The sequence below is a fragment of the Manacus vitellinus genome, unplaced genomic scaffold (assembly GCF_001715985.3).
Source record: "Manacus vitellinus isolate BGI_N305 unplaced genomic scaffold, ASM171598v3 scaffold_20_pilon, whole genome shotgun sequence".
Classification (NCBI taxonomy): domain Eukaryota; kingdom Metazoa; phylum Chordata; class Aves; order Passeriformes; family Pipridae; genus Manacus; species Manacus vitellinus.
Window position 1 is genome coordinate 3,943,984 of NW_021939471.1, and position 27,891 is coordinate 3,971,874.

At 51.1% G+C, this 27,891-nt stretch overlaps 2 protein-coding genes across 3 annotated transcripts; one reads left to right on the top strand and one right to left on the bottom strand.

Moving 5' to 3' along the window:
- Positions 1–328: 328 nt before the first annotated feature.
- MREG (melanoregulin) lies at positions 329–18,556 on the bottom strand. The gene is given in 7 exon segments (XM_029959594.1): positions 329–1,388; positions 2,243–2,406; positions 4,089–4,179; positions 11,554–11,713; positions 15,533–15,570; positions 15,573–15,713; positions 18,392–18,556. Coding segments are annotated over 7 exon segments (894 nt in total). The 3' UTR covers positions 329–1,253.
- A 2,033-nt stretch (positions 18,557–20,589) lies between these two features.
- LOC103762342 (putative methyltransferase DDB_G0268948) lies at positions 20,590–26,033 on the top strand. Of its 2 annotated transcripts, none has more exons than XM_008929000.3 (7): positions 20,590–20,790; positions 22,431–22,559; positions 22,813–22,973; positions 23,246–23,459; positions 24,100–24,200; positions 24,951–25,088; positions 25,621–26,033. In XM_008929000.3, exons 2-7 carry the CDS (start codon positions 22,449–22,451, stop codon positions 25,709–25,711), a joined length of 816 nt encoding a protein of 271 aa, XP_008927248.2. In that variant the 5' UTR covers positions 20,590–20,790; positions 22,431–22,448; the 3' UTR covers positions 25,712–26,033. The 2 variants fall into 2 exon arrangements, with proteins under 2 accessions (XP_008927248.2, XP_029815406.1); XM_029959546.1 differs by lacking the exon at positions 20,590–20,790 and adding an exon at positions 21,366–21,474.
- Positions 26,034–27,891: the final 1,858 nt, after the last annotated feature.

Genomic DNA, 27,891 nt, shown 5'->3' on the forward strand with positions numbered 1-27,891 from the left:
CCCCAACCCTTTTGCTATCAGCAGTCAAGATACATTTGTTACCTGTATAGGGTTACAGAGAGAGTAAGAAAGGCTGGTTTTGTAATGTTTTGTTTATTAAAATCAGTTTTCACTGGTGTTCTGAGTTGACAAAAATGTTCCCCAGGAAGACTGACAAACAGAAACAATTCATAAATATATATTTATATCTTTTGAACACTGTAGGTATAAACAAATAAAAGCTCTGGTTTGCTGCTTTGGGAGGTCCTGTGTAACCAGCATTTTCAACTGGTCAATTAGCAGCATGTATGTTAATCAACGAAGGACTTGTTTTTAAATTACCACTTGTTTTTAAATTACCAAATCCAATGTTTTAACATTATTGCTTGTTATCAGATAAAACCCCAAGATATAAAGGATGTTCATTATATCATCCCTGCTGATAATGAGGATTTTTATACTGACAATACATGCAGCTTTGTGGTGGGACTTTTTCAGGCAATTAAGACCAAAACTTTCAGAAATTAATTGAGATGCTGGACAGCTAACCTGAGGATATTACAGGAGCCAAATTCTCAGCAGCTCTGACCTTGGCACCTTCCTAAACTCTACTTTCTTTTAAGATGTCAGGCTGAGCACCCTGACACAAAGGCCCCCAAAGCACTAATGGCTGGGGATAGCACCCAACTGTGACATTGCTCCAAGGCTTTGCTGCCTGGCATTTACTCCTCTCTCGGCTACGCACTGCTCCTGCCTCTTTCCCAAATCCTCTGGGACCTGCCTGGGGAGACTGCCATGGGCTGGGGATGAGGAAGAGGACAGAGTTGCAGATGACTGAGGAATTTTTCCTTTCTCCCTGGTCCTCCTGGCTAGAAGGGTAAGAGGGAGGGGCAGTGGCGGGTCCCAGTGGAAGGTGGAAAAGCGGATCTCCTTGCAGCGCTTGGAACTAGAGGCATCCCAACTTTTGCAGTTATGGTAGCAAGGCCATGTGTGGCAGATTCCCCCCGTGCCTATCACATACACTACTTGGCTACTGCTCTCCCACTGGGGCTACTCTACAGCAGTTCATGTTCCCATCTGCTTGGGAGGACCTTGGGGCCAGCACCCGCCTTTCCGTGCCCTCCCGGTGGGGCACAGCTCGCTGCCCTCCGTGCTCGGCTCCAGCCGCCCCGCTTGCTTCTGTGCAGGAGAACAAGGAGCGGCACTGCTCGTGCTGACCCCTCGGACGAAGGGCCCGGTCCCGCTGTCCATCTCACGCCGGCGAGGCACGTCCCTCAGGGCACCACCACAGAGATGCACTGCGGGGCCTTCTGGCTCTCGTCCGCCCTGTCCCCGCCGGGTCTCTTGGGATACACCGTGCTGGCCATCTTGAAGAACTCATCTGCAGCATCCAGAGCTATGAGCCGGTCCTGCCAAAGGAAAGGGGGGTTATGGTCACTATGGGCTGTTTCAGGCAGCTCCCTGGTCGGGGTCACAGGATATGCTGAGCTAGAAGGGACCCACCAGGATCATCGAGGCCAACCCTTAGCCCTGCACAGGACCATCCCCAAGAGTCACACCATGTCCCTGAGAGTATCATCCAAATGCTTCTTGAGCTCTGTCCGGTTCGGTGCTGTGACCACTGCCCTGGGGAGCCTGTTCCAGTGCACAACTACCTTCTGGAGAAAGAACCTTTTTCTAATATGCAACCTAAACCTGCCCTGACACAGCTTCAGGTCCTTCCCTCACGTCCTGTCCCTGGTCCCCACAGAGAAGAGATCAGTGCCTGCCCCTCCTCTTCCCCTCCTGAGGAAGTTGTAGAGTGTGATGAGGTCTTCCCTCAGTCTCCTCTTCTCCAGGCTGAACAGATGAAGTGCCCTCAGCTGCTCCCCATACGGCTTCCCCTCAAGGCCCTCCACCACCTCCGTTGACCTCCTTTGGACCCTCTCTAATGGCTTAGCATCTCCTCTCTTCACAGCCACTCTCAGGTTAAGCAAGGCATTAGGTCTAATCTTTTCCCACCTTGTTAACAGGATGCAAGAGCATCCAGTTGCACAGGATTAAAGGAACTTACAGGCAGGTGTGAAATTCATGGTGCTACAACACTGACATTTCCAAGGAAGCTGAACCACCAAGCTACAAGTGCCTCATCAGCCAGGGTCACCCCAGACGCCACCACGTATCTGAGCATCCTCTGGTGCATTTCACCTACTTGCTTCCCTTCATGTGAGCTCACTGGCAGAGCTGGGGATGATGGGAGGAAAGGCATGCTCACAGTACTCACCACCACGAAGAGGTAGCGCTCGGAAAGCTCCCAGCTGGTCGGGAAGATGTTTGTCTCTTCTGAGAGCTTTAACAAGATGTCCCGGGCTTTGCTCATGTTCTGAGAGTCACTGATGATGCTGAGTTTGGTCACTGACAAGAGGGAGTCCGCTTCCTTCTGGAAACCTGGAGAGAGATGTGTTACAGAAACAAGTCAAACATGCGAGCAGGGTCATCCCAGAGCCCCCCAGGCTCTTGCAAGGTTCCTTATTCCCCCTCTATCTTGGATGGCTGTATTCCCTACTTCCTGAAACAAACTAGTGTTTCTCTCTGGCAGGCTCTGTGTCTGCACTTGGGGCAGATATGTACTTGCTAGTGGGGAGTTAAAAATCACAAAAGCATTCAGAGAGAGAGTTCGCTACTAGTTTTCCTGAGAAAAAGTGTACAGACATGCACACCAAGGGTGTTGATTCAGCTCTTCCACATTCCTGATGCTGACAGAGCTTTCAGGGCTGGTGGGGCTTCCTGAGCATCCCAGTGACAGCACCTATATGTAGCTGGGTAACAGTGATAAAACCTGTGGCAGTAATGAATGCACAGCTAATTGTTCCTGTAGCAGTCAGCATCGATTATAGGAAGGGTATCCAGGAAAGGAAAGGGGAGGAGAATGAATACAGGGATTTTTAAATGTAATGGCTGCCACCAACTCCTTGTTCACCTCCAGGGGGCTGGTGGTGATGCATCTCACATGAAAACACATATGGGGTAATTGCGGTGGTCCTATGATTAAAGCAGAGGTCTAGATAACAAAAGATAGCAGGTTTCACATCTGGTTGCATGTTTGGCTTTGCTATGCCCAAATGATCCCTGGCCTTGAGCTTCCCCACCCTTTGCAAAACAGCTCCAGAGCCTTGGCAGATGTCAGGGAGATGTGGGAGAGCCTTTGTCAATGTGCAGTGACAGATGGAAGGATGTCAAGCGACCCCTCCCATGTCTGGCCTGTACAGGCCGTGTGAGCACCGGGGTGAGGATGAACCCTGATGCCTAGTTATGGATTTATAATGTTCCTCCCACCCAGATGCCAGAATGGCAGGTAGGGCGGGAGCAACCGAGATACCCATCTCTGGCTCCCAGGGATGATGTCCTTGAACAGAGTCACACATCCTCCTCTCATCAGCCACCAACCACCTCCACAGCATGATGCAAGTCACCAGCTGCTGTGCCTGCATGGCACATCCCAGGCTGTGTGCCAGGCACTTGGGAAAACCCCAGTGTCACAACCACCACTGCCTTCTCCACAGGACCACTGGGGGAAGCTCACTGTGAGCTTGGATACAGCAGGAGTAGGAGGGCCTCTGTGGAGCTATTCCATTTGCTGAAAGAATATTTCAAATTCATTTGGGAGCAAACAAAGTGAGTGGTTTAGCTCTGATCAGCTGCCACAGGCTAAGGAAGCAAAATAGATGTATCTGTGTTCCTATCTGAAAGGAATATTCATTCCTTCCTGCCTATCTTGTTTAGAAAAACCCAGGGTGAACTCCCACTGCAAAGTTTCCACAAGGAAGCATGAAATGGATGACTGTGCCTCTATTATGGGCTTGGAAGGTGATCGTGGTTCATGGGCTCTTTGACGTGCCTGCAGACACGGTGTCCCCGTCTCCTCCCAGCCCTGCCTGAGCCCTGGGGAGCCTCCCACAGGCTCATAGATGTCATGTGGGATATCTGATGGCATTGCACACCAACCTCCTTTTATTTTCCTCCATTTCTCCTCTACCAGCCTCATTTTGTGGAGCTGTTCCCATCCTCAACCACGGTGGGACCCCTCGTTTGGTACCACAGAAATTACATCCTTTTGTCCCCTAGCTTACCTAAATCCTCCAAAATGTGTTTCCACCTGCTCCTCACTTCTTTTCGGGTCTGCCGTAAGGTATAAATATCATAGTTGAGCTTTTGCCATTCCTGCGAAGCAAAGGGATAAGAGACACTCAGTTGTTTCAATCTGATGCTTTTCAAGGAATTTGAGCTTTTAGGAATGGAGCCAGAATTGCACTGTTAATGTAGGCACTGAGGTATGAAGGTCAACAACCAGGCTCTTGTTGCCCCTGGAAAAAATTACACTGACCAGCACAGAATATTTAGCTTGATATTTGGCACCACATCTCTGTTCAACGCAGCTTCCAGTCACCCTGAAATGACAGAATTTAGCTTAGGTGTTGCTGGCAACCAAAGTGGTCTCCTCAGTCAGACACGGAGAATGCAATTCTAGCTCTGTGCTGGAAATTGGAATGCTCTCCTAGTCTGGGGAACAACATGAATTTCCAAATGGGAGACTTGAGTCTCTTTGGTCCAAAGCCCTTTACCCTAAACTTTGACACCCCAGCTAATATCAAAACCTGAGCCTGTGAAAATACCTCATTTGGCCTTTACTGCTTGAGAAGGCACAATCAGGTGTTAATAAAAACTTTCCATAAACCATTGAAACACCTTATTTTCATATTCTTGCAGTTAAACTGGCACAACACGTTTTCTTACAGGCATGGGAAAGAGAAGTTCGGAAAAAAGTTACTTCTCTCAGTATGGTCACCCATGCAGGGGCTTCTGCAAACTGCTCAGCCCTCTGCTTGGCATTGAACTGCGTAGGCAGGTGTTTGAAAGTACTAGAGAACAAGAAAATAGAGGTTTTTAAAATATTGGGATACTTTTTTTTAAAGAGAACAGAGGTGCACGTGGATGGTTGAGAGCTGAACTAGAGTCATCTGACATAATAAGCCTTAGTGGCTGCCAGTTGCTGCAGTTAATACCTCACTTCACTGTACAGCTGAAATCCTTGCACTGGCCCTCCAGCTTAATGGGACACTGCCCAAGAGGGAGGAGTTTGAGGTTATTTATTAAAGTCACACCAGCACATTTAAACACATCTGCACAAGGTTAGTGGTGGGCTTTGCAATGCTGGGTTAATGGTTGGAATTGATGATCTTAGATGGCTTTTCCAACCTAAATGATTCCATGGTTCCATGATTCTATCAGCAAGCATTCCTTTGGAAATGCATGCATTCTGCAAGAAAACCAGGAGGACTTTTCATAGCTGAGTTTAATCAGTGCACATTCTGCAAAGGGTGCATTTTTAGAAGCAGTCCCACAATGGGTCACAGCATCATCCTGGTAATTTCCTTGCACTAACAACCTTAATTAATCTTATTTCTCAGCACCAGATTACCTAGACGGACTCTTGTAGAATAAACAGGTGTTAATCTGTGCCGTCACCCTGAGATTTTCCTACACAACACTCTGGGTTCAGAGCGGATAAACAATTTTCACAGAGGTCAGCTGTGGGTTAGAAATCCCACTGTTTTCTGATACCTGGTGCCTCAAAGAGTTGACTTGATTCCATAAAGAGTTGGAGATTCCCTAGTGTTTTTTTCCTGACACACCACAACTGCAGGGAATTAAAAACAAAGCCTGTTTTCCTGATGATCAGCCATAGCTGCAGGAAGCCCTTGGAGATTACACTTTGGAAAAAGCAGCCAGCAGGGTTAACACACTGGTGACTTCAGGTCAGGAGAGCAGGGGAAACCAGCTCTGCCTGCAGCCACTCACTCCCAGAGAGCAAAATCCCCTTCAGCTTTAGCTTTGTGCTGCTGCTCCCCACGAGCCAGAGGCACATTTCCCTCTGGGCTGCAGTGGCACTTGAAAAAAGCTTTCCTGTTTGCACAGGAGGGCACCTGGCTGCCAGCACAAGGCACCAGGATGGCTCCTCAGCCCTTCACCAGAGACATGAGGCAGGGGCAAGACTCTCCTCTCCCAGCTCGTAGCTAGGAACTGAGCTCCTCTCAGTGGGAAAGAAAAGAGGGGGTTTATTGTGTTAAAGCTTTGTGGGAAGTTTATTGAAAACTCGCAAGATTTTAGAAAGGGACTAAAAAGCTGCATGATGCCTTGGTCCCCGCTGGCAGGGATTCCTTGGAAACGTCTCAGCCCTCCATGACCCCTCGGTACCAGCAGAAAGGAGAGCGAGCATGCTGGTGGGGAAATAAGCTGCGTGTCTCTGCCCTCCCACGGAGATAAACAAGTGCTTTAATGCAGACAATCGATCCAGACAGCCACTGTGATCCCAGTCGTGCTCACACTGTGGAATTAGTGAGCTGGGGGGAGCTGGGAAGGATGCTCCTCTCCCCAGAACGCGGCCTGCTGGCAGCAGCTCTCAGGGCTGCAGGGATTTACCCCCACGGTAGCCAGCCAGACTCCTCGCTAAGCACGGCAGCAGTGCTTAGCATGCAGGGAAGCTGCTCCTGATTTTCTCTGGATTAACTGCAGTGTGTTTTCCCTTGTCTATTTTTGTTTTAAGGGAATCTAGGTTATGGCTTTCTTGTACGCCGCAGTCACTGCGTTGTGCTATGGAAGTGAATACAATGCATATTCAGTCGCAGGGGAGCTCTAACAGTGTCCTGTTGATGAAGAATTTGGGAAGTGTGCAAAGGAACAGCTTTAGTACAGAAAATGATGCTTAATGGTGGTGCCTGGGAGGGACCCCTTGTTCCAGTGGGATTTCTTTTGCCTGAGTATGGAGCTGAATGTATTTGTATTTCTATAGAGAAAGCTGGGAGGAGGATGCTGGCTTTTCCCAGGCAATTCCTTGTAGCAGAGACACCCTGACTGCTGTGGACTGTCCTCTGTGTGGCTTTAATGAGGAAATAAACTTAAGACCATCATTCCCTTCCTGAAATTATCCTAAAAAGCATCTCCCTTGAACTACACAGCAGAGGAAGAGCAGAGCTTCTCCCATCCATGCATAGGCATGGGCAACATCAGAGGCTTTGTGGAGGGTGTTCCCCACACACATCCCGTGAGTCACCAGGATGTGATTGTGGAGGGAGCATTTTGGAGGGACCAGGCAGCATCACGAGGCTGAAGCTGCTCAGCACCACAGGGCAGGCTGGGGCTCCACACCAAACTCCTCTCCCACAGCTCCTTGGAAAGGTTAGTGTAATTTCTGGAGTGGTGAGGAGGCTTCTCACACACAGGACTGGGAGAGCAGAGCAGGAGACTGGTCTGCACCAAACCTCCTGGGGTTTCTACAGGTCTGGGCCAGCCCAGTGATGCATTCAAAAGCAGCCCTTTAAGAAAATCTGCCTTTTGCCAAAATCTGAATTAACCACAGGAGACCAACGCAGATTGCAGTTTCCAGCCCTGTTTTTTGCAACCAATTTTGCCCTTTCAAACCCACAGAGCTGGGCACAACATATACCAGTGGGGGCTTGAGAAAACCCTGTGTGCATGAGTCAAGAATATCCCAGGAACAGCAGGGAAACCCCACTGCCTCTCTTCCCTAAGTGCTCAGCCCTTCAAATGTTTACCTGGAAAATTTCCCCAGACTCTCTAGTGTGAAACACTAAATCTGCAAATGCCAAATGGCATTAAATGAGCCAGGCTGGTACATAACTCAGAGAGAGCTCTGGAAAAAAATGTGCCAAGAGAACAGGCAGGACTGTCCAACTTTTCATCCCTGATCACATGAAAATTTACTAATTAGGAGGGAGCTTTCTTCAAGTTGCCAAAGCAATCCTCTACTGAAGCCGTTCCCTTTATTCCCTTAAAAGCAATTGGGGTTCTGTTCAAGAGTTATTTTGGAAATGAGATCAAAACAGAGTTACCAGGGAAAGACTGCAAAATACCAGTCCAGGCAGGTAGCACACCAGGGATGCTCCTGCTCTGGTTCCACTGGAAATAGCTGAGCAAATACAAACTACATGTTGGTCCATCGACCAACACCTCAGATTAGCATAAGGTTAAACTGGATTCATTTTAAGAGAGGCATGCAGGCATTAAGAGGGTCGGTTCTGGGCTCCCCAGCCAGCATCCCCGGCCCTGGAGAAATCCCATCACCTCTCTATGCCCCAGCTACAGCTTGTCACAATACTGACCTTCTCTGCAACCTGTTTAAAAAAGAATAATCCTGTCAGAGAGCAGGAGGAAGAAGAAAAATAGGCCTTGTCAGCTCATTAATGGGCTTTTCAGGAGGATCATGCCAGCGTCACTCTGCTAGCCAGGCCCCTGGCAGGGCTACAGGCTGAGGAACTGCCTTTGCTGGTGGGGTTTGTGATCCCACCTTCCTCGAGGGAATAAGCCAAAAGAAGAGAGAAACACTGCATTTATAGCAAGCTGTAAGAACAGGGTTTTTTCCTCAGTCATAATGCCAGATCCCACCTTTAGCTTCTGCTCACAGACCTGTGGCACAGCTGTTCTGACCGTGGCTCCTTCTCTGAAGCCTCTCTGCCCAGGTAACTCCACACACTCCACTAGAGGACATGGAGGCACCAGGGCCACCACAAACTGGCCCTCAGTGGGAGGGCTATCTGCCCCATCACACACATAAGCCCAGCAGTGACCCCAGTGCAGCTCTTGCTGCTCATTTCACCTCCAGATTTAGGATTTACTTTATACCACAACAGGTTCAACAATGCTGCAGAGCAGGAGGAGGAAAAAAATCCCATTTTTCCTGTATTTGAAACACTGATCCCAGCCTTCAAAAGCTTTGATGACAGCTCTGGTCTCCAAAGGCACACTGTGTTTGGGCTGGAGCTGCCAAAATTTCCCAGAGCAGGACTGTCAAAAGGGACAGGGGGAAGAAAGAGCTCTGCACAGATGGGGTGTGGGTCCATCCTGAAGGAGGACACCAGTGCTGCCAGGGTGGTGCCATGCAGATAAAGCACACACAGTGTAGGGCGACCTGCTCTTTGGGATCCTTCCAAAGTCCTGTGCTAGGAAATCCCTGAGATAAAGGTGGGGAATGGCAAAGCATACAGTGAGTGCACTGCACACCAAAACTTCTCTGCTAAATGAAAAAGCAGAAGTACAGGGAGTAGTTCTCCTTTCAGTCAATTATAACCACAGGAAAAAAGGACCTATGGTTTTGTAACACTTGTGCACTGCACAAAAAAACGGTTCCTCCGTCCTCTGTCCTGCAGCATCCACGTACTCCCCCTGGGGACTTTGGGAACAGAGCAGCCCCCAAAGCAGATTATGGCTTTTGCAGCCCAGGGCTGTTCTGCAATTAGACTTTTTTTCTCTCTCAGGGCTGAAGTCTCATTAGGAGGGGAGGGCACTGCAATCTGGCCTAATTTTAAAATGCTTGCTGGAGTAAGGAGAAATTTTGGCACCCAGGGCTGAACACAGGAATGTTGGCTTTGCCAGCCAAGTCCCTCCCTGTCCTGCCACCCAGAAAGAACTGCAGCTGGAATCTGCAACAGCTTGCTGGGCTTCTGTGTGGTGCCTCAGTTTCCCCAGCTGTAAAAGGAAGCAGCAGAGCAGCAACAACCCTGAGCTGCAAAGGGCACGGTGCCATAACTCAAATCAAGCATATTGTGAGTTGGCTTTCCTGAAAAGTGACCTGATGTTGCACTCCTCAGGCTTTTTATTCATTGCACTGCATAAAAATACAGGGTATGTGATTCTACGTTTGTTGTGGAGAGGAAGCCCCGTGTGTTTTGGGCTTTCTTTTTCACTGGATGCTCAGAGCCACTGAAAACCCTGTGGGTACACTGAAGACAGGGAGAAAGGGTTGGATTTAGGATAGGCAGGCACATTGAGTTTAGGACAGGCAAGCACATTGGGTTTAGGACAGGCAGGCACAGGAACAATCTCCTGCTCACCCATAACTGATGCTCTCCTCTGCAACCAGAACAGGGCTGACACACATGCCCAAGGAGACAGCTTTTTAGCAGTCTGGCCACTTATGGTACTCTTTTATAGATAATATTAGTTTTTAGGAGGCCTGCCTCATCATGAGCCCTAAACCAAGCTGAAAAGCTGTTTGAATGGGGATTCTGGCCAACTGTATACAAAGATTGCATTATCTCATTAAACTTTTCAAAATTGTAATTTTGATCTCTCTGGAGTCTAAAGCTTCCTGTGAAAGCTGAACTAGCTTTTGGTTCAAGGGGACTATCACAGGAGGAAGAGTTACACCCTTGCAGACTCTTGGATTAAGTGGGATCGTGTTGAAATTAAATGTGAAGCCTCCAGGCTTTCCTGCAAACATTCTGGAGTCAGAGCAGAGAGGGGAAAAATGTGTCACTGTTCACCACAGCCTGCTCCTAATCAGGCCACTGAAATCTCCTTTGAGCTGAAGGGCCTTAGCGAAGGAAATCAGGGCTGCAAAACAGCCTTTATGTAACAGTGATGATTTCTCCCTTCCACAGTAAGAGCTGTGCCAGTTCCCTGTTTCCCGATAATTGCCATACAACCCACTGGAGAAGGATTGAACTTGACACGCTGCCGGAGCGACAGCTCAGCTACGGGCGCTGCCACTGCTGGGCAAATGCCACTGCAGGCAGGGCTAACGCCAGCCTGGCCATGGAAAGGACAAACCGGGGGGATAGCGGACAAAACAAGCAGCCTGGGAAACTGGGAAATTGGGCTGGGGGTCCCAGTGCTTCCAGAACATTTTTGGTGGTGGGGGGAGTTTGAGGTCCTTGCAGGGCATCATTCCCGTGCATGTTGTAGCAACAACGAATGCCTGGGAAACCTCCCTGGAGATCTCCCTGCTTTCTGAGACATGTGCAGCAAATGATTCCTGTCCACTGTAAAACATCTTCCTCATGTTCTTCCCATTCCCTCCCACTATCTTTTCCTTTTTGTCTCTTCTATTCCTCCTCCCAGTTTCCTTCCCCAAGAAGTCCATTTGTCCTTGATCTTCATCTCAAGCCTACCTTGTGTCCTTTCCTGCATCCCTGAATGTAGCCAGCCCACCACTGGCTTTAAGACTTCCTTGGTTTTCAAGTGTCAGCTGCTGTGTTTCCTTACTCCTTCATGGAAGTCATATAATCCTTGGTTTTGGTTGGTCAAAGATGTACAGAAATAGATATCTAGTGAAGGGGATCTGGAGTGGGAGGACGAAAGATTCTGGAGGCAATATATGCTCAATGGGATAATGCCCTGGGAGAGCACTGAAAGTAGCCGAGACAAGGAGAACACAGAGATTCTCAAAACAGAGGGAGATGAACCTCGGGGTTCCATGAAGGTGAGAAAAGCATCACAGCTCAGGGTAGCTCTTCCTGGCTCAGCAGCCAGAGACACGCCCAAGCTTCCCAGGGATGAGATGGGAGCTGCTTGGAGCAGCCTGGTCTAGTGGAAGGTGTCCCTGCCCATGGCAGGGGGTGGAACGAGATGGGCTTTAAGGTCCCTTCCAACCCAAACCATTCTATGATTCTGTGATTAGTGGGTGCTTAAACAGAGGCAGTGCTAAAGGCTGTGGTGGAAGCAGCGAGCCCAAAGGGTGATGGAAGCTCCGAGGCCGGTCCACGGTGAGACTGGGTGCCCAGACCGGCGCTGCCTCACCTCCGAGTCCTTGTCCAGCTGGTTCCTGACCACGATCATGTTGTACAGCACCCGGTCGTCGTCCGCCTCCGTGTGGGTCACGTCGTGGGGGGTGCTCCACAGGTTCTGCTCCTCATCCCGTGCCAGCGTGGCTCCAAAGGATGCGTAGGGGTTGTTGTTGCTGCAGAGAGGGGCAGAGGCCAGGCAGCATTAGCACCGTGATGCCTCCTTGTACCCTCCCAGGGAAAAGTGCCCAGAGTCCTGCCTGGGAGATGGGAGGAGGAAGAGCAGTGGGGAATGGGAAGACAGGCAGAGTTTTTTACCTTAGCAAACATCCTGACCACACAAGCCACAGTCTATACCAGGCAGTGCTCCCGTGAGAGACATGAGACACATGAATTTGCTAAAGACACTGGATATTATTTGAGCAGTTAGGCTGGAAGAACTGGGAGCATCCATCTGCTAGGATGAAAGGTGGCATCTTCCCATTGCTCCCATAGCCTCCTGCCTTCCCACCTTGTGGGTGGCATCCCTGCCCATGGCAGAGGGTTGGAACTGGATGATCTTTAAGGTCCCTCCCAACCCAAATCACTCTGTGATGATGAACCTGCTCCAGCTGACCCTGCTTGAGCAGGGGTGGGACTGGATTCTCTCCAGAGGTCCCACATCCACGACCACGTTTCTGTGGGACCCTGCAGCTCTACTTTCTCCCCAGCAGCACAAACCCTACCAAACCAAGCAGGCAACCTCTGCAGGTGTCCCCCACCCCAGCAGCTCCTGCCTCAGAGGTACAGTGACATGCTGAGCTGCACAAGGGCAGCCAAGGCACAGAAAGGGCATTTAGCCCCATCTTTATTTGAGGATGGAAACATCCTCAGCCTGTGTGTGAGCCTAATTTGCTTAGCAGTCAGCAAAGCAGAGTGTTATCTTCTGGGAATGTTGTTCCTTGGGAAGGCAGGGAGCTTTTCTCTGCACAGAGGGCAGTTCTGTGTTTTATGGATTAATGTTGCTACTGGGATGTGCATTTTTTTAACAGGGATACTAACCTCTGCCAGGAGAACTTTTAGCAGGGGATTTCCATAAAGTGTCTAATCAGGACATCCAGGCACTTGAGCAGGACAATATAAGTGGAGAACTATTTTTGGCCTTACCCAACAGTCTCCTCAGCCACCCTGTGGCAACCTCTGCTCACTTCTTGTTAGAACAACCCACTGTTTGCTACCCAAATCCCATTCCTTTCGCAAGGAACCCATCCAATGAAACCTCAGATAACTCTGTGAGCGCTGTGGCACCAAGCCATAGAAAGATGCTAAAAGGAGCTCCAGCACATAAATGAAATAGAAAAAAATAGTTCCCATCAGCGTTCCTGAAGCAGGAAGGTTAATTAGACTTTCAACAAACCAAAAACCTGAGCAACAGGTAATAAGGGAAAAGATAATCTCTTATAATCTCTCATTAAAGACAAGCAAACAAAGGTAACTTGGAGGGTGGGGGTGGCACAACTCAGCCGTTCCTACACCGGAGCCAGCACGGCTTTGCTCAAACTGCTTCTCAGTTGTGGAGCAGACAGGATTCCAGCCTGGAAGGGATCACTCAGGAGCCAGCTGTGCCATGAGCATGAGTTCAGCCCCATCTTGCCTTCAACAGGCTTCTTCCCACTCAGGGATTTACCAGTACTTTTAACATATGAATTACTTAAAGCACCAGTATTTGGAAATAACACTCCCACACCTGAGCTTTTCCGAGCCACTCCCTCCCTCAGTGCATCTCGATTTCCAAATCACAGCATGGAGCATCCAGCAGTCTGTAAGGAATGCAGGCAGTGCCCAGGAGTCAGCAAGTCCATACAGGCATGGAGAGTTCTGCCAACAGTTCTTCCAAACAACATTGAAAAGAAAGAAATGGGAGGAGAAAAAAAGGAACACATGAACAGCAGCTGCTTTGCAGGTTACAGGAGTCTCTGTGGGACCACAAGGGACTGAGACCATTTCACACTCTGGATTTTATCCAGAAAATGGTGAGCACTAATGCTTCATCAGATTCTTCTGATTTCTTCTCCAATTTCTTCTCCAAGGGACTTTCAGTCCACATTCGATTTGTTTTGGAATTCAGAGCCCAAATATTTCGTTTATTTTCGTCCTGAGTACACCATCCAAGCCAGACCCCACCTTTGCACATTGAGAGACAGCCAGGCAGCCTGGATGCTTTGCAACACCCACGACACCAGGTCCCAAAACCTAAAACTCAGCTAAAAGATCTGAAATCTCAAGCAAGTCATTCATTTTAAACAAAGTTGAAGTAAAAATAAAGCCAGGAAGCTATTGCAAGATGCCTGCTATGAAATAAAACCCAAAAGCCTCCCAAGGAAGGACAAGCCAGTGATTAGGCTGTTAGATTAATTATGCCAGCACACTTGTACAGGAGCAGGTGCCTTTAGAATTCCCAGAATTTATAGAGGCTTTCCTACTTATAGCAGCATTAATTGGATCGCCAGTGGAAGGCGTGTTACTAAAGAAAGGAGCCAGGTGAGGGACAGCCACTGTGGCCCCAGGAAGGAGCTTCTCCACACGTGTGCTCAGCTCCCGGTAGCTTAATGCCAATTTCCTGGGCTGGAGACCTCATGCTCGGGATTATCTGGTTATTATTTAGGTAACTGCTTTAACAGCGCGAAATCAGGACGTTTCAAGCCCTGTCACCAGCTCTGCTGTTACCTGACACCTATGTAGGGCACACCGGGAGCATCCCACACTCCCCTTGAAGTGCTTCTGTCGCACCGATGATGCAGGGAGGGCATGGTCCCTGCCCCCTCCCGGGGCTGGGATACCCACTGGTGGTGCTGAGACCACGGCTGGGAGCTGGGGAGGGAGGGAGAGGTGCCACAAACCTACTGCATGGGTGTTTTGCAACATGCAGACTCTCCTCACATTCTTCCACAGCTCACGGCTCTTCTCCACGACTCGGGGCTTTATCTTTTTAACACAACCCCCCAACGTCAGCGTCTCTCTGCACAAAGCAGATGCGACTGACAGCGGGAGAGAAAGATCTGCTCCCTGGAGATCAGCACGGGCAGCTCTCACATACAGCCGGCTCCGGCTCTGCATCCTCATCTCCTCTCCAGCATCCCTGGATGGAGACAGGCTGACAGCTGGAGTTGTTCAACCTGGAGAAGAAAAAGCTCCAGGGAGACTTTGGAGCCCCTTCCACTTCTTAAAGGGGCTTGTAAAAAAGAGGGAGAGCAACAGTTTACACGGGCAGATAGTGATAGGGCAAGGGGGAACGGTTTTAAAGTAAAAGAGAGATTTAGCTCAGATGCTTGGAAGAAACTCCTCCCTGTGAGGGTGGTGAGGCCCTGGCACAGGTTGCCCAGAAAAGCTGTGGCTGCCCCGTCCCTGGAAGTGTCCAAGGCCAGGTTGGACAGGGCTTGGAGCAACCTGACATAGTGGAGGGTGGCACAGGGATGGAACAAGGTCATCTTCTAGGTCCCTTCGAACTTAAATCATTCTGTGATTCTAAGATCCCGACCCGGGAACTGAGCTCTGCAAAGCACAGAGCTGCCTAACGATGAGACCTGATCCCTTTTTGTTCAGTGTCTCATCCTCCTCTATTGAAATCCCACCATGGAAAGACAAGCGCTGGACCGTCCCTGCGGACGGGCATCACGGGGAACACCGAAGAGATGCCGCTCTCGATTCACTCCCTAAACCTTTCCCGTAGAACACCTCTCGCCAGGTGCCTCAGCATCCCGGGGGGGCACCGCGCCGTGGGCTGGCAGGAGGAACTCAGCCCCTGCGGCAGCCAACCCAGGCGGAAAGGGCACGGGAAGCTGCTCGTTCCCGCCGGGGGAAGATCCCTCCGGCGCCCTGAGCGCTCCGGCAGGGGATGTCCAGCCCCAGTGACAGCGCTGGAAGCGGGGCTGGGCACAGCGGGGCTCACGCCAGGCTGGGGAGCGGGGGACCGGGGTGGGCGCATCCCCCGCCGCGGGGCCGGGCCGGGGTCTCACCTTAGCAGGGGCTCCTTCTCGGGCGGCGCCGCCCTCCCCCGCCGCAGCAGCCGCAGCAGAGCGATCGCAGCGCAGGCCCGCAGCCCCATCGGCGCCGCCGGAGAGCCGGGCAGGCGGGGCCGGCCCGGGCGGGCCCTCCCCGCAGCGGGGCCGGGTCGGGCTCCGCACCCGCCCCGCCGCCCTACCCGCACGGCCCGGCCCCCGCCGGCGCTCAGGGACGGGCTGCTGCGCCCTCCTGCATCCTTCTGGAGCCGCCCTCCTGCATCCTTCTGGAGCCGCCCTCCTGCATCTTTGTCCTGCATCCTGCTGCACCCTCCTACACCTTCCTCCTGCATCTTCTCGTACCCCTCTGCAAACCCCTGCACCATCCTGCATCTTCCTGCACCCTTCGCATCCTCTTTGAACCATCCACCTTCACCTTCCTCCTGCATCTTTCTCCTGCATGTTCCTGCACCCTCCTGTATCCTACTGCACACTTCTCCTATATTCTCCTGCACACCCCTGCATTCTCCCCTGCAGCACCCTTCTGCATCCTGAAGCACCTTCCTGTACCTTTCTGTTCTCTGATGCATCTTCCTGTACCCTCTTACATCCCCACGTGCCCTCCTCCATCCCATTGCATCCTCATGCACACCCTGCACCTCCCCACATCCTCTCACACCCTCCAACAGGGTTCTCATGCACCCTCTTGCATCCTCCCACACCCTTCTCCATGCTCCCTCACCTTTCTGCATCCTCACACACCCTCACACACCCTGCTGCACCCTCTTGCACCCTTCTGTGCCCTCCTGCACCCTCCTTGATGCCACATTGCACAGCATTTGCAGCAGCCTCCAGCCCTCTCGCTACCACTGACACAGACCATCCCTGGCCAGCACGGCATGGCCAGAATCAAAAATTCCCCCTTTCCAACCCCCTGAACCACTGCACTTCCAGGTTTGTTCCCACTTGGCTTTTGGGACACAGGGCTGTGATCCTGGGAACTGCAATGGGAAATGTGCAGGGGATGATGGACCCAGCTGTCTCTTGGTGCAGGGACTTTTGGAGGAAGAAGAGAAGAACCTAAAATATTGCTCCCTTCCCCTTTATTTCTCCCTGTCTTACAATGAATGTTCCTATCACATGCTTAGCTGGGATCCCAAGAAGAAAAAGCTTAAACTCTGAATTAAGATGGTCCTGGATCTCATTTAATAGCCACAGATTTGTTTGCATTTCAGAACAGCCCATCAGGCATCAGCCGGACCCAAGTCTGGTTTGACCACATACATCCCCAAGAGTTATTTAATTTTACTACAGCAGTTTCCTGACACCACTGGATTTTTTTTCCTTATGTCAGCAGATATAATAATATCATCTACTATATCATCATATATTCTCCAGTCTGTGCACACAAGGAAAGGTGAAATAAGATCAATCTGTGCTCACGTTTCTCTTACTCTTTTTAATTCCAGAAATTTTAATCGATCCGCAGGGGATCATGTTCTCTTGGACACCCAGGAGCGCTGGGCTAAAGAAGGCACAACATTGAGAGATCAATGGCTGTGCAGCTACAGATGGACAGGAGACAGTGATATGCTGGTGGCGTTGCTTTGTCAGCAAGTAAAGAGGGAAGATGAGCCAGGAAGCAATGGAGGAGCCTCTGGACGCTGCATGGGGAATGGGAGATCTCAGGGTCCTCTGCCACGGATTCTCAGGTGACTTCTAAATTTCAATTAATTCATCGGCCCCAAAATCCATCTTCCTAAGTTAAAAGGTGACATTATGTGAGAAGGACTTGTTTTTATTGTTTCTGGAAGATCCCAGTGCTGGGCTTTACTCTCAGCCTGGGCTCCCAGCTCCACATGCACTGCACATCAATCATTCCACCAGGAAGGATTTATGGCCGGATGAGCAAAGGGGCGAGGCAGGATTTCAAAGTCAAGGGCGCTCTCCTCTGCAGGCTTCCTCCCCTGCCCTTGAGCATGCCCCTGCCTGCCCTTATTTCTCCTCCAGCCTTTTGTGTGCTTGAGCACAACAATAACCAGCCAACATGCCGGCTACAATTGCAAGGATCTGGCAATTGCACGGGCACGGACGCAGTTACCCAAAAATAGTCACAGCTGCAGAGATTTCCATCTCCCTCTCTGGTTGATCCTCTGGGGGTCTCATTCATCTGGGCTCTTTTTTCACATAAGCACTGATTTTTCCAGAGCTGCCAGGGAGCAGGTACGGATAGCCCCAGCCCCAGTCCCAGCCAAGACCTCGAGGCACAGCTCTAACACACAGCTGTGCAATCAGCTGAGACATCCTTAATTTGTGGCTAACCCCCTTCCCTACAAGGAGATTTTATCCATGCCTTGCTGCTTGTAAGCCAAGAGAATTATGTTCTTCATTAATTTAAGGTCTGGGCTCTCTAGTTTTAAAAAAGATCCTCATAGAAATACCAAATATTTTCCTATCCCTTTATTCCTCATTGTGATAATAAATCTTGTTCCTTTTCCATAAGAGAACAAATAAACAGGGGAAAATCTCCCAAGAGCTGAAGCCTTATTAGGATCATGAAAGCAAATCAAGTGTTTCACAAGGTAAGAGAAGTATCACTGGCTTCTTCTCGGGATCCTGGGAATGGGGAGGTTGACCCCAGCCTGTCCAGCCCTTTGGGTATCCTCCCTCCAGTGTGGCCTGGCATGGAGCTGCCGAGTGAATCAAAGCTGAAATGAAATTTAAAACAATTAAATTTGTGAATTTAATGCAGGAGGGTAATAAACAACAATAATACAGGACAATTTGCCTGCTCCTTCTTTAGCTCCACGCTGCACACAATGCATGGGCAGGGTTTGGTGCCACAAGGCCAGTGCGGCACAGGAGGGGGCTCAGCACCTCCCACAGGTCCTGCTGGGGAGTCAGAGCAGTGTTGGGTGAAATAAGGCCCCAGATATCACCAGGGCTCCCATCGGGGTGGGCACAGCACATTTCTTCCTGCACACACTGGGTCTGGATTTCTTTCCCCAGGATAATGTCCTGCAGCTCACCACATGCAGCCATGGTGGTTCCAGTGTGTGTGTGCTGGAACCCTGCTGATCCCAGATGTTCCTGGGGACTTGCCTGGAGTTCAGATTGTCTAAAAACAGGGATACATATTTCATGGCACAGCACTGCTCTGCCCAGACATGAAGGTCATCGTGTCCCCTCCTTCACCCTCCTCCCACAGGCAGGGGCAGGATGCAGGGCAGGGGTGAGTCACAAGCCCTCAGCCGTGGGCTACAGAATTGCTGCCACTTTAAGGTCTGTGTTTAAAGGCCTGGCCAAAGGGGCAGCTCTGATGCAGTTGGTCAGAGCTGAGGGTTTTTCTGAAATTCCTCCAGACAAGTGTGGGAAGGTGAGACCTGGAGTGTTTTCCAGGTAGGGGATTATCCACAGAGAAGGGGGAGAATTGAACCCGCTGAGCAAGACTTTGTATAATTGTTTTAGTTCTCAGATCCTCTAAAATTGGGAGACCCTCTTAGAAATGCAGCATGGTGTGTCTGGCAGTGTTTGAGCCAGGAAATAAATGAGAATTAGTATTCCATTTGAGCAATAGACATAATTAATTAGAAGGTGTTTATGAAGCTTGTGACATGTTTTGTAGCTGCAGGAAAAGAAGCCAGCTAAGTGTTGTCCAGGTGAAATTAGGGAAGATGTTTCTGCCAGAAACTTATTGCTGGGGACAGCATGAACACAGTTACAGAGCCAGGCTTGGGCTGAGAGGGACATCTGTACTCTGGATAAAACAGAGCAGCTCTTCCTCACAGGGTAGGAGGGGAAAGGGAATCTTCAGCAATATCAAAGCATCTGGCTGAGGAGATGTCAGCTGTTTTGTTTTCAGGAGGCAGCGCTCTTTCCCTAGGATGAAAAGAATTCAATATAATATTTAGTGATGTGTGGTGAAACGAACCACGGGAATACAAACAAAGTGGCTTTATCCATATCAAGATGAGACATTTCAGTGCTGTGGAAACCACGGTGCTGTTGGTGAAAAATATCAACAAGTGACACAGGCAAACTGACAGGAGTCTCCTTTGAGCTTTTTTCCCTAAAATAGATTGGGTTGTTTGTTTGTTTGTTTTTGGTTTTTTTTTAATAAATTTCAGAGTGAGATGCATTGCCAGTGAAAAAAACCCAAACATCTCCCTGGAAATAATCCCAGAGGCTGCAGTGAAACCCCAGTGCCTGAGTGAGGAGGATGGCCACGCACCTGGAGTGCTGAGCAAGGTGAGGATGCAGCATGGGCAGGGAATGCTGGCAGTGGAGGAGCACAGGGAGGCATCAGAAGCACTCAAGTGCTATATCCCAAGAACAGGAATTGCCTCCTGGCCATTGATAAGGTTAGGGCTTGGCTTGGTGATCCTGTTTGGAAAAGCAAAGCTCTGGGAACTCTTTTGCCACTGCATTCTTCAGAGGCACAAAGGTGGGGAGGGGCCAGAGCCAACAGACACAAGACTTCAGGAGAGCAGGTGTGGAGGGATGAAGGATCTTAAATGCTCCTTTTCTGCATTAAGGTCAGAGTTTGGAGTTAATCCAGGACCCTGCTATATAATTCAAATCCACATGGCCTGTAGGTTTGGGGAACAAGTTGGGAAGACCCCAGGGCACTTTGACATTCCTAAAGTCTGTGAATTTAATGAGTGGGCTGGTAGGGACGATGGACAGTGTCTGATTCTCTGTGCCTGGTGTTTAAACTCATGTTTGGACTAAGGCTCAGCAACCCAAAGGTCGAGAAGACCAATTTATTGCTGTATGGTGCAGGGCCATTGGAGATTCACTGTCACTTGGGGAATACAAGAGAGCTGGGATAGGGAGTCAAAGGCAGCTGAATCCAGTGTGCCAAAGGTTGGGAGAGCTAGCAAAGGACTGATGCCATTTGCAGCCTCTGCACTGCAGGTGTTTGGTCTCAGTAGCTAGAGGATGATCAGTTAAATACCACCTGTGTATTGCCCAGGAGAGCAGCCCATGCTATAGGGCTCAGAAGAGGGCAGGTGACTGAAGCCCAGGACATCAGCCCTTCCTGTCTGCACTCATGCTCTCAGCAAATACAGGCAAACTTAGGGTATCTCAACCCTCAAAATTCTGGGTTATGAAACCACAGGGACCTTTGGTGCTTGTGTGGTATTTTCTCTTGGTCCAGGTACCACCCCTGGCAGGATTAAGCAGCAGGTGACCCAAATAAAGCACTCCGGACGCAAACCCACTAACTCCAACCCATGCTTTGATTCAGCAAACTGCTTCAAGGTGGTGCCTAGGTAAGTTCCTCTGATTTCTCTTAAAGTTAGGAGGGGCTTTAAGGCTGTGCTAATTAGCATAGACCCACGACTGCTGTGCAGAGTACAAACTGAGTGCTTCTCGTGAACCATGACTCGCTAGCTTCAGCTGCATGGAATTAGTATTACTCTTAGCAAAGGGGTAAAATCCTGCCCCAAATCAGGGCAGATTGCCTACTCCTGAGATACCATGCTCTGTGCTCTTCAAGATGATGCAGGGGACTCTGTTTGTACATGTTCTCTTTCCGCTGGACGGTAGGAGAGGCTTTCAGTGCAGACAGAGCGCTGTAGGTATGGCTTTGGCTGCCCGCAGCTTTGCATCCTGTTCTCCTGCTACCCTGTGAGCATCTTCTGGGCTCTGAATCCGCTTCCCGAGATGTGGGGGCTGCTGAGGGACCCCCGGGATCCGTGGGCATTTTGAAAGCTCTCTGTAATTAGTAACTACAGAGCTGTGTAAAGCCTAAGGCTCTGGGGCTTCAGCATCTCGGCGGGATGAGCCTCTGGAAGCTGCCCTCTGGATTTTACCCCCTGGCTCCGCTCCGGCCGGGCAGGGAGGAGCTGCGGGGCGGGCGGTAGGTACCGGGGGCGGCGCCGGCCATCGCCCGCTTTTCTTCCCTTTTGTCCTGCCCGGAGCTCCGCACGGGGAGGCAGCGGGAGCTGCCGGCGGTAAGGGCGGGGGGCGGCGCGGGGGGCTGGGGGAAGGAGGCTCCTCTGAGCGCTTAGAAAGCTGGAGGATCCCTCCAGAAAGGGCTTTGGAAGCGCTGCTGCTCCCTGCTGGGAGCTCCAGCCCTGCGCTGGTTGAGCATCTCTTCCTGCACCCAAGGCAGGATAACCCTTGATTGTCCGATGTGTTTGTGCGTCTCTGGATAAACTCGCAGCTCTCGCGTCGCTCTGCCCACCCCGCTCGCTGTGGGCACAGGGAGGGTGTTGGGCCCGTCAGACGGGGCAGGGTGCCCTTCTGGCAGGTTCCTGGGGTCTGTCCCCAGCCCAGGGAGCTGTCGCTGTCCCGCACGGCGCCTGCTCGGGCACCGAGACAAACAGGATACAGCCGAGAGCCTTCCGGTGCGGCGGGAACGGGCTCGGGCACCGCGCTTTGGCCGCCGGATCGCCGGGGCGTGCGGGACTGGGGGGGTCCGGGAGCATCACAGGGGCGAACAATGGTGGGCGAGCCAGGAACGCCCTGGCCGTGTCCGTGAGAGGCAAAAAAATACCTGTCAATTGTGATTGACAACACAATCACGCAGAGTCGAGTTGTCGTGATTGTGTTGTCAGTTCTAAAACACGGGTTTCCTTAAAACAAAACAAAAAAACCTCCAAAGAAACCTCACACAAAAAACAAGTGTTCTACTGTAGTGGTGATTCATTTCAGAAAACAGCCGGGGAGGGGGGGAAGCAAAGGAGTAAGGAGTGCTTCGCTGCTGGTTTCCTCCTGGGATTAGCTTACAGCCGTGGGAGGGATTCTCAGAGAGCAGGTTCACACTCCCCTGCCCGGAGCCTCATGGGCAAAGTCCTCCCAGGGCCCCCGCCAGGAACTGGAGGCTTTAGTGCCTGTGGTCACAGACTAAGTAGGCAGCAAGAATTTGATCCCATGGTGACAAACTCGGCTTCCTGCCTCTTCCCAGGTGCCAGGTTATCCAAGCATGACCACCCAGATGTTCGAGGGCAGAGGCCATGCGGCCGTCTACCAGAAATACAGGTTTGCACCAGGCAAAGAGCTGCAGCAAACCATCCTTGCCTACCTGCAGGAAAAGGTGAGTGGGGTATGGCCAGGTTGGAGGATATCTTTATTTGTGGGTGGTTTACCTTGCTGGGAGTGTGACCTTGATTGGTACCACGGGGAATGATAAATCAGCAGGGCTTAAGGCAAGATGGGGGCACAGGAGAGGCCTTCCACAGGTTCTGCCATGCCAAGGCTGTTCCTGAGTGGATGCTGTGGGAAGCAATGGGGTAAAAGCACAGAAACTGGGTGGCTGCCCACTGAGACACATCCCCTCCTCCCCACAGAAGGCAATCCCTGCTGAGCTGGTAGTGGATGTTGGCTGTGGGTCCGGACAAGGCACCCGCTTCCTTGCAGAGCACTTCAAGAAGGTGGTGGGGACTGACATCAGTGAAGCACAGATCCAGGAGGCCAAGGACACCTCCTCCATTCCCAATGTCTCCTACCTGTGAGTGTCAGGGAAGTGAGCTCAACCAAAGGCAAAATTCGGGTCCTTACATGGAAGTGGTGTTTTGTGAGTATGGTTATCTTAAGACCCAGCTGGCACCAAAGAAAGTCCTATTTGATGGAATTCCCGAGGTGAACAGGCATTATCCTACACTTCCAGTAGCCATGGTCTTCCCACACTGTCCTCATGGCCTCCAGAAAATACCCACTGGCTTCACGTCCTACCCTCTGATTCCCGTATCACAGATGTCTTTTTTCCCTTCCTGCTCCCAGCGTGTGCCCTGCAGAGGAGCTGCCGTTCCAGGACGCCTCTGTGGACGTCCTGGCCTCGTTCACGGCCGCGCACTGGTTTGACATCGAGAAGTTCATGAGGGAAGCGCAGCGGGTGGTGAGGCCGGGCGGCTGCGTGGCCATCAGCACCTACACCGTGGACATGAGCCTGCGCTACGGAGATTGCTCCGAAAAGCTCACCAAAATCTTCAGGGAGGTGAGGAGATGGAACCCAAACCTCAGGGCTTCCCCTCCTGCTCTAGGCGCAGGAAAATGTGTATTACTTGGATACAGAGAGGAATCCTGGTGCAGGATGGGGCAGAAGAGGGATGGTTACCTGCAGGGACAAGGCTGAGATGGGATTTAGAGGCTCCAAAGCAGTGCTAAATCTGGCTGGATGAGGAGAAAAGGGATGCTAGCATTGATGGGGCAGGCTCTGGTAGGGTGAGAAGGGTGCCAGAGCATATCTAGGGGCTGGTATTGTCAAAGATACTTCTCCTGCTGTTGATCACAGAGAAAAGAATGGGGAGTATAAACTGTTTGGGAAAAGTCCTTTTTTAGTAATCTTTCTTGACAAAGGGTGTTTTAATAACTGGATAAAAGGAGCCTTTCCACAATCAGTAAAAGCAGTGTAGGGAGAAAGACAGAACCCTTACCTCTATGCTAAAATATCATCCTTAAATTCTGGGCACTAAGCAAGACTTTTGGTGTATTTTAATGCAACGAGTATTTAAAAAAAAAAAAAAGGGCCACGTGTGAATGCATCAGGTTTGGGCCTGAAACTGAGGTAAGTGGAAATTGAGAACTTCAAGTGGCTTTGTGCTTTTTTTTTTTTTTTTAATACACTGTCTTTACAGTGCTGGGACCAGATTTTAAAATACGCACATAATAGACTAAAATTCGTCTTGGAAAACTACAAAGAGATCTTCGAGGCCTTGCCATTCCCAGACAAGAAGAGGTGAGCAGAACCCCCTCAGTGCAACACCAGGAGTGGATAAAGGGGGTGTCTCCTCCTCTGGGGGGCTGCTCTGCCTCCAGCCCAGCGAGGACACAAGGGAGCGGGGTGTGCCAGAAGCTCAGCCCAGCTGCTGGGGTTCAGCAAATCCCTGTGCATCGAGGCAGAGCTGTGTGGCTACATTCCTGCTGCTCCTGGCTTTTATGTGGCTCTGCACTGAGCCATCAAGTGTGGTCTGAGGGCTGTGAGGACCCTTCCTGCTCAAGGCAGCCTTGAGTTGGATTTTCAGTTGATGGTCTAGCACAATTGGAGGTTTCTGGGCAGGTCACTTCATGGGTGAAAGGAAAAATAGAGTGAGGCAGAAACATGCCCCAGACCTCTGGGGAGCCAGTGCCTGCCTCCCCACCAAGGCACGGGGCAGGGGCTGACTCTGCAGGCAAAAAGGATGTGGTGGTAGTGGTGGTGTGAAGGTGTTGGTGTCCTGGATGCTGGAGGGGATGGGGATCTGCAGATAAGCCTGTACCAAAAGGGCTGGTCAAGTCACAGACTATATGAGATGGTCCCTGGAACCATCTTTGCACATCAGTCAGAGCTCTTGAGCCACCACATGCCACAATTGGATGTTGTTTCCATCTGCTGGACCTTTGATGGTGTCAGATACTTTATTCACCACCATGTCAATCTGTTATCTGTGTTCCCCTGCCTTTGAAATTTAACTTGTCAATACTCCTTTCTTCCCCATCTCTCTTGTAGAATCACTGATATCTATGACAAAATTCCCATGACTGTCGAGGGTGTGGTTGGTTACTTGGAGTCTGCCTCTCCATATCAAACCTTTATGAAGAATGACCCTGAAGCTGCAAAATCCCTTCTCCAAGAGACTGAAAAGAGGTGAGAAAACTGCTTGGGAAAACAAGCAGGATGTGGAGGACTTGTTTTCTACAGTGCACAAAGAGTGAAGTTGTAGAGACCCCTCTGAAGCTAGAAGTGAACTGTGCAGGGGTGCACTCCCTCCTTCCCCCCAGGTGTGGGTGGGTGTCTGTCAAGGGTTAAACAGCAGATCCTTAAATGTTAAGTCCATGAAGCTCTATGGTGTGCTTGTGCTGATATATGCATGGAAGTCTTGTGTCAGAGGTATCTTGAGTTTCTTTGTCTCGTTCTTGATTAGCAGAGGGCATGAAAAATATTGGTGGTTGCATCTTCACCAACCTGTTTTGGCCTCTAGCAAGGGCCTTCTGGGAAGGAGAGGCATCCCTGTGCCTGCTAATTTATTCACTGACCAGAACAACCCTTGTGCAGCAGCTGGAAGCATCTGCCATCCAGGCCTTTGTGCTATGGGTGGAAGAGACGTGTCTCTGGTTGTGGGTGTCGGGTTGGGAGCTGGCTGGACAGGGCGAGACCCTTCCTCTGCTTCTCCTTGCAGGATGCTGGAGACGATGGGAGTTTCTTCCCGTGAAACCCCAGTGGAGTTCTGGGTGAGGCATGTCTGTGTGCTGGGGTGCAAGGGACAGTGAAAGAGGAAACCCTCCTGATCTGGTGCTAAAACAGAAGGAAAACGTGGGTTGTCTCCTAATACCCCACTTGCAGCCGCTCTTATTCTTTGGGAAGATTGATGCTGATTTCGGTGATTAAAATTTTGGTCTTCTGTGGAAAGCAGAGGGGGTTTTATGCCTCTGGGGTTCCTGCCCACCTTGGTCCTGCAGTGTGCCCAGTGCTTGCCCCCTCAGCACTGGAAGGGTCCCGTTTTGGGCTGGTGGTGGTTGGATTACACATGGGGAAGAGAATCACAGTAATAGCTGAGAAACTTGCTGCATTTCTTACACAATTAATAATAATTAAAAAAAAAAGTTGATAAAAAGTTGCCTGTGGTTCCTCTTTTTAAGAGAGGCTGTGAAGCACCTGCTGGGTGGGAATAACTGTGCTACATAGACATTGTGTGTCCTGAGTGGCCTGCTCTGTGGGGGAGATGAGTTTTGGATAGGAAGGGCCATTTGCCCCTTTCCCTGCCCAGGCTGAGGAGGTGTGTGCTGTCTTTGAAGGCTGGCTTGCAAAGGGGCTGTTCTCAGCCAGAAGGTGCCCCCATCCCTGGTGCTTAGCTGGCTGGTGCAGGTGTAACAGCAGCTTACCTGCCCCAGGAGTGCTTTGGCTCTAGTGAGTCCCTTGCCCTCAGCACAGCTTGGGAGCCTTTCTGGGATCACTGCCACAGGGGAGCAGGTTTCTGCCCATTATTACCCACCCACACTGCAAAGGGAAGATTAGAGGCTGCATTTTGGGGAGGGGCAGGTGGAGACGTGAGGGCTCAGAGCCGGGCACAGCCCAGCACAGGTCCCCTCCTGTTTGCTTTCTGCATATTTCAAGTTAAGGCACAGCCTCTGTGAGGACTGTTCCCTTTCCTGTAATTTCTGCCCATGGCAAGAAGGCTGCCCTGGCACTATGGGGAGGGCAGTGCCCTCACTCTGTTCTGCCTTTCTTAACAATGCACCAAAGTAAAAGTGGCACATCTGCTCCCTGCCCCAGAGAGCACACCTGGAGAGGGGCTTAGAGGGCCTGGAGGTGCTTCCACTGTGGTCTTGCGCTCTCAGGTGTGGTCCTGACTGAGCACCCTCAACTTGGCAGAGGTGCTGGACCCTGGGCATGTTTCCCCTGGGGTCAGTGAGCCCTGGCTCAGCTTGCCCAGGGTGGGGAGCAGAGATTTGGCCCCCAGGAGGGTGGTGGGGCCCTGGCAGGCCAGCTATGGGGTGGGAAGCCCATCATGGATATGAGGTTGGTCTCTGTGTCCATGGCCATGTGCTGCAGCAGTGATGCTGGATCCAGCCCTGCTGCTGTCACCAGGGGAGAGGCTGCACAGGTGCAGGATGGGTTTGGGTGAGCAGCAGCCATCAGGCCTCCCTTGCCAGGTGAGGACAGGGCTGGTGGCTTGTCATCTCCTGAGGGTGCACAAGAGGTCTCTCTTCCCAGGGTGACACTGCTACTGGGGTGCCAGTGGCCTGACTGGCTGCCTGGGCCAGGGCAGCCCCAGCTCTGCTGGCAGGGCTTGTTCTGGAGAGGGGCATCCCCACAGCCAAGGCAGGGAGGGAATCCCCAGGAGGGAACACCCTATGTCCCTACAGTGCTGGAGCAAAGGTTCTGGTGAAAAAGTGTTTGGGCTTTTTCCTCATTTTAAATTTAAAACAAGTTCGTATTATTAAGTCTGCTCAATAATTAACTCAGTAATTCCCAGCCCTTCCCTCTGTGCATCCCCAGGGTCATGCAGCAGGTGCCAGGCTGTGCTGTGACACCAGGGGTTGCATCACCACCGTGTTCGGGCGCGGTGTCGGCAGCGGAGCGGCGCAAACCATCGCGGCGGTGACAGCTCGTGTGCAGAGAGGTGCTGGAGGGTTCTGGGGCGTGGAGCTGGGCAAGGGACACTTTGGTGGCACCGACACCCTGGGCTGGCAGGGACAGGTTGGGCAACAGCTGCCAAGTGGAGCCCACCTGATGTCCGCTGTCCCAGCACCATCAGGCCCTGGGCAGGTGTCCCACGCATTTATTTTTAAAGCTGGCTTTTTTGGGGCACACTTTTTGTCCCTTCTACCTTCTTTTCCCAGACCAGTGACTTTAGCAGGAGCCAATTCCTCCCAGATAAGCCTGCTGGCTACAAAAGGGGTCAGGAAGGAGCCTTACTGGGCTCATCCTTACCCACTCCAGTGGCATT

Coding starts and splice junctions, on each gene's coding strand:
- LOC103762342 (XM_008929000.3), top strand. CDS start 22,449: ATGACCACCCAGATGTTCGAGGGCAGAGGCCATGCGGCCGTCTACCAG. Junction 24,201..24,950: donor CCATTCCCAGACAAGAAGAG/GTGAGCAGAACC, acceptor TCTCTCTTGTAG/AATCACTGATATCTATGACA. Junction 25,089..25,620: donor CTCCAAGAGACTGAAAAGAG/GTGAGAAAACTG, acceptor TTCTCCTTGCAG/GATGCTGGAGACGATGGGAG.